General features: G+C 34.6%; 1 protein-coding gene across 2 annotated transcripts in view; it reads left to right on the top strand.

Annotated features, from left to right (window-relative positions):
• The first annotated feature begins 572 nt into the window (after positions 1 to 572).
• cltcb (clathrin, heavy chain b (Hc)) overlaps positions 573 to 12,081 on the top strand; it is a 53,117-nt gene continuing 41,608 nt past the window's right edge. The window contains exons 1-5 of one of the 2 annotated variants that reach the window (XM_056473639.1): positions 573 to 930; positions 6,424 to 6,631; positions 9,992 to 10,260; positions 10,389 to 10,550; positions 10,653 to 10,766. In XM_056473639.1, the coding sequence (XP_056329614.1) occupies positions 889 to 930; positions 6,424 to 6,631; positions 9,992 to 10,260; positions 10,389 to 10,550; positions 10,653 to 10,766 (795 nt within the window). In that variant the 5' untranslated portion in view covers positions 573 to 888. The remainder of the gene's footprint in view (positions 931 to 6,423; positions 6,632 to 9,991; positions 10,261 to 10,388; positions 10,551 to 10,652; positions 10,767 to 12,081) is intronic. The other variant, XM_056473640.1, reaches the window with a different exon arrangement.

Below are 12,081 nucleotides of genomic sequence, written 5' to 3'. Positions count from 1 at the left end.
ACATTTTAATTTTAAATTAAGGAGAAACGTCATCTGTGGTTTACAGAATAAAGTAAACTATATATTTCTATATATTGTACTCAACTTTAAAAAGTAAATCGATATAAACCGAATATTTTCAAATGGTCTCAAATATTTTGTATAGGTGCTTACAAGTGTTTCTACTTCTATTAGTTTATTACGTTCTTCCAAATATTTAACAAAAATAAAGTACACGTTTCTCAATGACTGTATTTGGCTTCTTAACAAGTTCAACCCGCATTTGAACTGTTAGTATTTGCAAGTCTAAAAACGATTCAGTAACGGCACTTTCAGACAGTTACACGATTCATTTTGAAACGACCGATTTGTTGACGAACGAACACACCGCTAGAGAGCAGCAGCCGGAACTGACGTACACTGATTCAGTAGAACTGAATGATGTGGCAAAAATGAAACGAATATCTAAAAATTAACTAGACCACTCACCGCGGAACTTGTATATCAAACATAAAACATTAAGCCTCCAAACACTCATACATACCAAACCAGGGCTTCGATAGTTGCCTAGTTGATTAAAAAAATCGCTGAAATCGCGAATGTCCTTCCGCCGCAAAGTCCGCGCTGCTGCTTCCGGATTGTCAGTCTGAGCTGTTTCCGCCGCCATTGCGGGTCTGAGCGAGTACCATCCGTGCAGAGAGGGGAGAAAAAAACATCAACCATCTGGCGGATTGGCTTGACACGACGAAAACGCGACACTTGCATTCTCCGCGTATTAATAGCAACATTCCTGCATTTGAGCTGTTTTGAATCGGGCTGTCCACGGAGAGGAGGTCGTCGCTCGCTAAAGCTAGGCAGAATTTTTGCGAGGAGTCCGGCCGGGAGGATTGAGAACACAAAGCCCAAACCATGGCTCAGATCCTGCCTATCCGCTTCCAGGAGCACCTGCAGGTGGGTTTTTATCACAGCCATGCTTAATGAGACAATTTCGAGACATTAATAATCGGTGGCTGTGCTGTAACAGAGGTGACAGTGCTCGTTAGCTTTAGCACTAGCTCAATGAATGACCTCCCATCAATTCCAATGGCAGTGTATCAAAAACTCGCGAGCTGCTGAGCGTTAGAATCAAACAGACGTGTTAGGCTGTGAAATGTTGAATGTGCAAATCAAAACCTCGAGGTCGTTGTTGGGAGTAATACGTTATTACGTGTGAGTAATGTTGAGTTTGTGATGCTCAAAATATGCGGTCCTGGTAGGCAGGTCACTAGGTTTTGAGTCAGCCTATGCAGGTGCATGCAGTGACCGGTGACAGGATTAAAGCAGCTTTATAAAGCTGAAAACATGCTGTGATTGATTTTGTCGGTAAAGTGTCAGATGAATAAAAACGTAACCTCTCTCATTTATGCATTCTTTATTGATATTCAAAAAGGGTAGTTGACATTTCAGAATCCGTGGTGAAATCCAAATGCTTTTTAATAAACAAATAAGTAAAAATAATATATACTCAGCCAGCATACATGCATATATACGATATAAGGCATAATGACGCAAATTACACGTTAAATAGAGATTGACAGGTATCACGAATCGATTCGATTGGATAAATATCATGTGCATTAACGTAACAATTTAGTTTTTTACTTCAAGAATCTTGACTTTTGTTGTAATGTATAATGGGAACTGTGACAGTTGTTAAAAACAATATTAAAGCATAAAATCAACAGCAATAGAATTATTTAAAACAGTCCCTTCATACCCACATGAAAAAAATACTTAAGTACTATATAGTAAATACTGTAGTTAAGTGTATTATACTCTATATATTAGAGTACGATTAGTAGGCCTGTCAAGATATCAATATTTTGTTTTGCGATATATAGCTTTAAAATGCACCACGATAAACGATATTATTGTGATTTTAAGACAATTTCTACACTATAATAGCATCATAATGCAAGTACACTCTTTCATTTAATATTTCATTTGATTATAATCATTTAACAATCTAATAAGTAGGAATCAGAATGTGAAAATGTATATCCTAAACAAATAAATAATCCTAATAAATGTTACCAAAAAAAAGTGCTTGGTAAAAAGAACTAGAAATAAGTAACAGTTCTATGGCACCCTCATGAAAATAGGCATTGGGCGGTATGAGTTTCTGACGGTATGATAACCTTGGATAAAAAATATCAGGGAATCACAGTATTGTGTTTACTGTTGTAAAATTATTTCGTTTTAAATGTCATTAAAAGCAACAATTTTTCCCACATTTAACACAATATATTACATTTTAGGAAATTATTATTTAGGAAACTTATTTAGAAAACTAAATATTTAGGAAAATATTTTAGAACCATAAACATGCCAGGCTTCATAATTAAAATAAACCTTTGACTTCTACTTTAGCTTCAAAAACAGATTTCCTTACAACACATAAAAAAACACTTAAAAAAAACCTTTACATATACATTAGAAACGGTACAACAAGACATTTTTGCATTTTTATTACCTTGACTTTTCCAAACCACAGTAAACCTTGAAACAGGTTATCGTCCCATGCCTACATAAAAATATGCTACAGTTATTTATATAGTTATAGTTTTTTTTACCATACTGACACTAACACCTCCAATAGAGAATGGGGGATATGAAATCAGCTAAAATGTGTCTAGAATAATTTTTTTTATCTATGGGCGATATATTACATCACCTAAAATGATTGAAGACATGTCTATGTGTTGTGCAAAAAATCGATGTATTGATTATTGTGACAGGCCTAATGTTTAGCGTTATTTGGCATACCTTATTAACTAACAAATATGTTTAGTTTTTGCTACAATAACCTGTGATGTAGATTAATATAACACATATTATGGAATCATTGTTTATATTGCTATAATTATGTTACCATAGCAACTATAATATTACCACAACAGATTAAAGTAACTTTAGTATAGAACTGTTTATAAACACTACAGTATTTACTGTCACTGTAGTATGTTTTGCATGTGGCCAAATACAATCTTTAAGTACAAACTTTTAATTCAGTTTGCATCATCTTTTTGTACATCTCCAATACTTGTCCAATAATATCTGTCTGTAAACATGTAAATAAAGACTTTACTAAGTAAAATAAAATTATATAAAACATTCTATAGTTTTATCAAATTTATTGCTCTCAAGTTCTTATTGTGGGCGTCACATTGGCGCAGTGGGTAGCACGATCGCCTCGCAGCAAAAGGTCACTGGTTTGAGTCTCGGCTGGGTCAGTTGGCATTTCTGTGTGGAGTTTGCATGTTCTCCCCATTCGTAGGTTTCCTGCGGGTGCAGGACCCCTAATTAATAAAGAGACTAAGCCGAAAAGAAAATAAATGAAGTTGTTATTACTATTATTATTTTTTTGGCTTATGAGTTATGGACATCAAATGGTTTTCCTTATTGCAGGCCATGTATTAGAAATGATGTGTTTAGTTTTAGTGTTACATCTAGATTTTAGACTTCGATTTAGATTTTTAAAATTGTATTTCTACATATTTATTTATTTTATATCATTTCGAATTTAAATAATTATGTTGTTATTATTATGTAATATCCATATTGATCTTGCCATGAAGTTTCCATAAGTTGCGGATGTGGCAATAAATAAATAAACATAAACATCTAGGGTTTAATGAAGTTTTGTTAACGTATCAACTGAAAAAAACTGTAGACTGGAAAAAGCTCAGACTAAATTAGACAAAGCTCAATCTTGGGTTTAAGGATCAATATCAGTTCATCAAGATCAAGATCGATTAGTTTGTATTGTCAACCCCCTTGCTTGGTGCAGTGAAAGCAAAAGCTGACAGACTGCCATTCTACCTAACATATTTAGTGAACTGTCCCTTTAAATGCCCCTTGTGAGGTCACTGTTTTGGTGTCAGTCAAATGACATTTTATATATGCATATAATATAAGATATAAGTAAACGTCTACCTGAATGTTTCACATTAAATTTGTAAAAATTTGTAAAAAAAAAATTTGTTAAAATATGAATAAAATAATGTTCTGGTGCCATTCATCGTAACACATTTCTTTAAAATGTAAAAATTAAAATAACACTTATTCTGACCTGTACATATTAAAATATAAAAAAAATAGTGATAACACCTTTTGAAGATTGTTTTAGAAGAATAGTGACATAAAGCTTTAAAATGCATAAAAAGTTAATAGGTGTTTTAGGGCTGCCTTGTGGTCATTAACATTATGGAATGATCCCTTTTCTTAATATGTCTGACATAGCTATTTTTAGTTATAAACTATTGTTTCACCGAATGACATTTTAGTGGGTGTCTTCTGGAAATCAGCAAAAAAATATTAAGAAAAAACAAAAAAAATTCAAGCTGTTTTAATTTTATTTTTGATATAAAAATCCACATGTGAACCATTCGTGTACTAAATGACGGATGTTAAAGCTTGCATGACTTAAATGGCAGTTCCTAAAGATGCATTGTAATGTAATGAACTGGCTTGACTTGAGTCATTACAATGTGCAGGTGCATCTCAGTGGGAGGGGATGATGACTCTTGTGAGAGAGGGCTCATAACTGCCTATTTTTATCACCAAAATGTCTAATAAACATAGAAATAGACCTGCTGAAAAACATTTATGACCTCTAGGTAGGGTTATCAAAAGTATCGAGTTCGATACCAATCGTTAAAATTTTTTTTAAAACATCCATACCCCACTAATATTTAAGCACATACTTAAACATCACTGATTGGCCATTGTGTTCACATACTCAACAGAAATTACTGTGATTGGCCGTGAAGGTCATCAGTTCATCACTCTTCATTGCTGTTCACCAAATGCAAACACAGATACATGGACATCGCGCAGATGTTAGTGGGAAATGGACATTTTTATAATTTCAGTACTCAGCTCGATGCTTTTGACAACCCTACCTTTAGGTTTTGTAATAAAACATCAAAAATAGATTATGCCTAGGTTTTTAGTTCACTTGTTTTTTTTAACAGTGCTTTGTTTTTAATGGGTTGGTTCACCCAAACATTCATCCCTATGTTGTTCCAAAGCCCTGAGACCTTCGTTCGTCTTCGGAACACAAATTAAGATATATTAGATGAAATCTGAGAGCTCTCTCATCCTCCATAAACAGCAATTGTCCGAACTCGTTCAAAGTGCAGAAAAAAGCAAAATAAAAATCCTCAAAACAGATTGTATGCGGATATATTCCTGGGAAAATGAAGGAAATGGGTTGAATATATTTCAGTCAGAAGACCTGATTTTGTTGCTATAAACAAATAGAAGATTCTCAACTGATAGATAAATACATGCTAATGTGCGTGTACGTATATGGTTATACAATTAAAGTCAGAATTATTAGCCCACCTGTTTATTTTTTCCCCAAATTTTTGTTTAACGGAGATATTTTTTCAACACATTTTTAAACATAATAGTTTTAATAACTCATTTCTAATAACTGATTTCTTTTATTTTTGCCATGATGACAATAAATAATATTTTACTAGATATTTTTCAAGACACTTCTATACAGCTTAAAGTGACATTTAAAGGCTTAATTAGGTTAACTAGGCAGGTTAGGGTAAAATAGGCAAGTTATTGTATAACGATGGTTTGTTCTGTAGGCTATCGAAAAAAATATATAGCTTAAAGGGCTAATAATTTTAAACTTAAAATGGTTTTTAAAAAATAAAAAACTGCTTTTATTCTAGCCGGAATAAAACAAGAACTTCTTAAAACTTATTCCGAAAAAATATTATCAGACATACTGTGAAAATTTCCTTGCCCTGTTCAACATCATTTGGGAAAAATAAAAAAAAATAAAAAAAATTCAATGGGCGGCTAATAATTCTGACGTCAACTGTATATTCCTATTGTATTGTGCGTTATCCCCATGTGTATAATGAAGGTGGTCATTTGAGATTATTCTGGAAGGAATTTTATTATGACATGCATTCTCACCCTGGATGTAAATAGTCTATTAATTTCTATTATTTTCTTTTGTTTTAGTGCTGTTTTTCTTTTTATAATTTAACAAAATTTGAGTACTATGTGTAGTTAGTACATCTGAAAATAATGTATGTAAATTGTGTCACTTAAGGTCACATACTGAGATTCAAATGTACCTTCAAACATTGTATGATTGTGCTCAATTGAGTAAACATAAAATAAAAAATAAAAAAACAGACAGTATGCCTTCAGTGGGTCAATCTGAATATTATCAAGCTACGAGAATACATTGGTGTGCACATAATGACTTCAGTCGACAGTTTTTTTCTTCTTCTCAGTGTCAGTAAAGGGCGCACTCATGAGAGAGTAATTAAACCTAATTAAAAATTTTTGGTGAACTAACCCCTCTTCAAACATAGATGGTAGGAATTACAACCTATCAATAGTGAGTAACCTCACCGATGCTTCTTACAGCTCCAGAACCTGGGCATAAACCCAGCGAATATTGGGTTTAGCACCCTCACCATGGAGTCAGATAAGTTCATCTGCATCCGGGAGAAGGTGGGCGAGCAGGCCCAGGTGGTGATCATTGACATGAGTGATCCCAATACACCCATCCGCAGGCCCATCTCTGCAGACAGCGCCATCATGAACCCAGCCAGCAAAGTCATTGCACTTAAAGGTAAGACTCAGGGGTGTTGAAGATATTTAGAATGTGGGGGGAATGCATTAAAGCATGGATTTTTGAAATGTAATGATAATTTTTGAGATGAATATAGAGCCTCTTTTTCTGCAAACCCTCCCAACATTTTATACATTGTTACTGCAGTTAATAAAACACATTTGGCTGATCGAGACAGTTAAGTGTAACATAGTGCTTTACTTTTGTGTTGTGTCAAATGACTTAAAAATACCCTCCATATTTCCAAGAAATTAATGTTAATATTCTAATTCATCTCTGTCTCGTTATGTATCAATTTGATTAAGAATAGCTTTTAAAATGCTCATTGGAACTATCTTGCCGTCATAAATGCTTTGTCTGTTCTTGCTTGTTTTTGTTCTTTTTTTTATTTTTGTTTCTTACTGCTTTCTTATGTTTGCAGACGGTGAGTTCAATTTCATCTCTCCTGAGTTGTGGGATATTGAATTGTGAAATGTGGGGTCTATCTGAATGCCTTTTGATGTTGAATGATAGGTTAGCCATGTAAGGAGGGGGTCGGGATGGTGTCACATGCATGTAACATGGCAGTAGCCTGTTTTCTTGTTTAGCGTCAAATTAGATCTGTTTATCTATTTTGTCGTTTTTGTTTTTGTTAGTCAAAACAACAGTGAACTCTTTTATTTTTCTGTGTGTATTGGCAGTTAATGCAAGGCCTGATGTCTGTAGAGTGTTAGATTTGCAGAGCGAATGTAGATATATATCACTCTGCAAGTCTATTGTGAGATTTGGATTATGATCTAGAAAAACAGGGCAATCAAATAAATATTGAATATTGTAATATCATCTTGGTGCAGTTCTGATTTGTGTATTGTTATTAGGATACCTTAAGGCTATAACTTCAGACTTTTAGGGTCAGAAAGATTTAATTTCTTGGAAGTAATACTTCAGCAAGGATGCAAAAATAAGTGTTATTACACAAATGTAAAATCATGTCATGAAAAATGAAGTTAAAAGACAAAAAATACTGAATCATTTTTAGTAAGGACACATCATTTGATCAAATGTGACATTTAATTACAACATTCTGTTCACATATGTCTAATATGTAAATATAACATATTAGAACTGTTTTTAGCACTGAAAATAATCTGACGTGTTTCTAAATCAGCATATCAGGATAATTTGACACTTAGGACTGGATTCAAAATTCAGCTTTAAATTAATAGAATAAAATAGATGAAAGCTTATTTACTCCGATAATATTTTACTGTTACTGTTTTTATTGTGTATTGGACAAATAAATGCATTCTTGTTGAGCAAAAGAGATTTTTCAAGCTCAAAATCTTGCTGACCCTAATCTTTTGAATGAATTGTTGTAATTTAGCCTTGCTTTGTTATAGTCAGATAATATATATATATATTTTTTTTAAATGTAAGCTACTAATGGAATAGTCACTAAGTTATAGTGACCCCAAAACAATATTGGGACCTGCCATGTCTGAATGATATTTCTTTGTATCAAAATATCCAATATTAAAACCATGTGCAAACCAATCATGCTGACTAATTTGTATTAACTATACAGAAACAATGAAATTCATAAAAATGTATATATTAGTTTTCTTTTGAAAACAAAGGCTACACTACTGTGCTAAGCTTGGCTTGAAGTGTCCTAATGTATTTTGGCGCCACGTAATCTTGTTATTTGTTTTAAATTTTTACATTTTAAAAGATTTTTAAAGATGTATATACGTGTTTTAGCAAACTAAGTGTGAGTAATTGAGGTAAGGGGGTGATTTAAGCAATTTCTGACAAGAATAATATTACAGTTTTAAAGTTTCCACTTAACCCTTGTGTACTGTTCAAATTGACTACCCTTTCGTTATGTTGGTGTCTGTTTTTGCCCTATTGACTTCCATTATAAAGACATTTTTTGATTGCAAAGCCATGGCAGCATATAATCATGCATTCTTGATTGTTGGTGGGTTTCCCTTTTAAAATGAAGAGGTAAAATGTGTCATTTTTACTGTTGATCATCAGTTGGCAGCATTAACCCTTGCAAAAATCCTGTGCAAAAATATGGAGTTCTATGGAGTAAAACAGCAGATTCTAGTGTGTGTGCGCATAAATACACTTACTGTGTTTACTATGTTCTGGGAGCTTAGATGCTTATTTTGATTTTCTCAGACTTGTCGAGATAACTGCAAAAAGGTCTCACACGCACATACACTATACCAAAAAATATTGAATACACAAGACATGTCACTTGTATGGTTTTGAATGGGGAAAAGTGTAACGGTCAATATGGCGAATGAAGCCCCGCCTTATAGTATAGGAGCCAATCAGCGATCGATATAAACTGAAGATTCTCCAGGGGAGGGGCTCGGACCACGCGTGAGTTTCTGCAGATTTTGTGTGATTCGAACGTTTAGAAATGAAACTAAAGTAACAGTAGTTGTTTAATTCTATTGGTGATTTCTAATATGAAATTTAATCGCAAGCTTGGCAAAGCATTTTGGAGAATTGAATGTTTCCCCAAACAAAATGCTCAAACACACAGCCCGAGAGGCTTTTAAACATGGTCTGCGAGTGAATTGACTTGCCTTAAAGGGACTTTGACTAATACTCCATATTGAAGGCAGAAACAGCTTTTTTTACACTGCAACTGATGATCAACAGTAAAAATTCAAATTTGTACCACTTCCCAATAGGGAAAACCAGCAGCAATCAAGTATGCATGATTATATGATGTTATGGCTTTGCAATGAAAATATTTAATTAGAATGGAAGTCAATGGGACAAAAACAGCCACGAACATAATGAAAAGGTAGTAAACTTGCCCAGAGTGTATTGTTGAATTTTTGAAAAGCATTTTCCCAAAATATGTCGAAATAAGATTTGAAACCAAAAGTCATTGCATTTGCTGAAACACAGAGAAAGTTGTGGGCAAATTAAGACTCAAAATCACCCCAGAGTGGATGAAAACATCCCTAACAGTGCACAAGGATTAAGCAGTCTGCATTGCATTGTATGTAATGCAGACTGCAGAGTAGAGACACCAGTTACTAATGAATAATTAATAAAGCATACTAGGATTAGAACATCACTAAAAAAAAATCTAAATACAGATCAAAACCCAACGCTTGATGTTTGTAAATGTTTGCAGTGTTTGTCCTCTAGCTGTTCCTTTTGCACCGTAACTGCTTTGTCTTGTCGTCCATATCTTTGTCTTTACTTTCCAATTACAATTTAACATAGACATCATGCTACTAGACTTATACTTTGATGTCTGTATGTTAACTCATCTTTAATCACACCATTTGTGAACCAAGACAAAAATATCGACGACTTATTCAACTGCCGTCTGTTCCTAAATTGCAGCAGCAAAAACCCTTCAGATTTTCAACATCGAAATGAAGAGCAAGATGAAGGCCCACACCATGACCGAGGACGTTTCATTTTGGAAGTGGATCTCGCTCAACACCATAGCACTTGTTACGGACAACGCGGTCTATCATTGGAGTATGGAAGGAGACTCGCAACCCATCAAAGTCTTTGACCGACATTCCAGTTTAGCGGGCTGTCAAATTATTAACTACCGCACTGACGCCAAACAGAAATGGCTGCTTCTGATCGGAATTTCCGCACAGGTATAAATGACATATTTGGTGTTGTTTGGTGGATGTAATTGCCTTTCCCATACTCCGCAAGTAAGCTGCATGAAACCGGTTGTCGTTTTCCTGCTGAAATGCCTTTTTTAAAAACCTTTTCCTGTCAGCAAAACCGTGTTGTGGGCGCAATGCAACTTTACTCAGTGGACAGAAAGGTGTCACAGCCGATCGAAGGCCATGCTGCTGGATTTGCTCAGTTTAAAATGGAGGGAAATGCTGAGGAATCCACACTTTTCTGCTTTGCTGTTCGGGGGCAAGCTGGAGGAAAGGTCCGGTTGGTTTTTTGATGATGAAGTGGCAATCATTTTAGTGGAAATTATTACAAGTTTTAATGCTTCTCTTGCTGATTTTTTTTTCTCCCCTTGATATAGTTGCATATTATTGAGGTTGGAACACCTCCGACAGGGAATCAAGCTTTTCCAAAGAAAGCAGTCGATGTGTTTTTCCCTCCAGAGGCCCAGAATGATTTCCCAGTTGCCATGCAGGTATTTGTACTTTTGAGTATTTGAGTAAGAATTTGATTCAAACTTGTAGGTTGTTAGGCGACCATCAACCGTTTTCTCAGAAGATGACAAGCTGTCACTCTGATACAAGTTTTATTTATTTTATTTAAAATTACAATATGGGTGTCTGAGATAATTAGTCTACCGAAATGTGTATATTCTGTACAAAGTATACTTGTCCTATGACTTGCAGTGCGCTCGCTGCATTCATTCAACTGGGTGCGTCCGGAAGGCGCGAGCGCGTCATGCCGCTTGTGTGCACAAGATCTTGCAAACTTGCGCGAACTCTACAAAAGACCCGATATGTGAACGGCCTCTAAAGGGCATTCACATCATTTGTGATCTCCAGCAGTTGATCTTCTTGCACAGACATGGTGGATTCATCTGATTTGTTGACAAATTGGTTGTGGATCCATTTCTTGGCAGTTTTTGGGTCATTCACTGGGCCTTTTCTCTTTAGCACAGAAACTTTCCAAAGACGTCTGTTTCTTACTCATTTTGCTGCCTGTGGGTTATAAGCGAGAGAATACAGACATTTTTCAAAATAAAAGATCGTTCAGACTCAGATAATAAATAAAACAGAAATATCGAATGATTTCTTGGATGGCCCTGTATTTATTGATCCATGGACCGGTACCAGTTTGCCACTGGACCACTGCTTTATAGAATTACACTAATATTATATTTTACTTAAAACGCATACCTATAAATCATAAATTGGGAATGCAAAAATAAATGTATATAGCAGTGCGATATGGCTGTATATCGACACCCTAAGGGCTTATTATGTGGTCTCTGTCATCATCTTGTGGTGCAACCGTCTTTGCTCTGCTCAGTTTGACAGGCTGATGGATGCCGACGTGCTGTATCTCTGAAATTCTAAATATTTAAAATAGGCACTATCCTTATAAATAAACTGCATGGTTGCAATCTAAACAGCATTCTTGTCTAAAAAAGCCTCAAAAGTACATTTTGTTGTCCAACAGCTGCAGTATTTATCAAACTGTAGTGAGCTTATTCCTCTGCTTGTCATCTTGTCATGTTGGTGGATTAATACACAAGGGTGAAGTGACTGTACGAGTGCTGTTCTTGCAGAATATCACACAGCTATTAGTCAGTCAGATTCAAGAACCAGACAGAACTGTTGTTTGTGTGTGTGTGTGTGTGTGTGTGTGTGTGTGTGTGTGTGTGTGTGTGTGTGTGTATATATATATATATATATATATATGTATATATATATATATATATATATATATATATATATATATATATATATATATATATATATATATATATA

Source organism: Danio aesculapii, chromosome 15 (assembly GCF_903798145.1).
Source record: "Danio aesculapii chromosome 15, fDanAes4.1, whole genome shotgun sequence".
NCBI classification, from domain to species: Eukaryota; Metazoa; Chordata; class Actinopteri; order Cypriniformes; family Danionidae; genus Danio; species Danio aesculapii.
The sequence above is the reverse complement of the archived record's forward strand: the minus strand, read 5'-3'. Positions and strand labels throughout refer to the sequence as shown.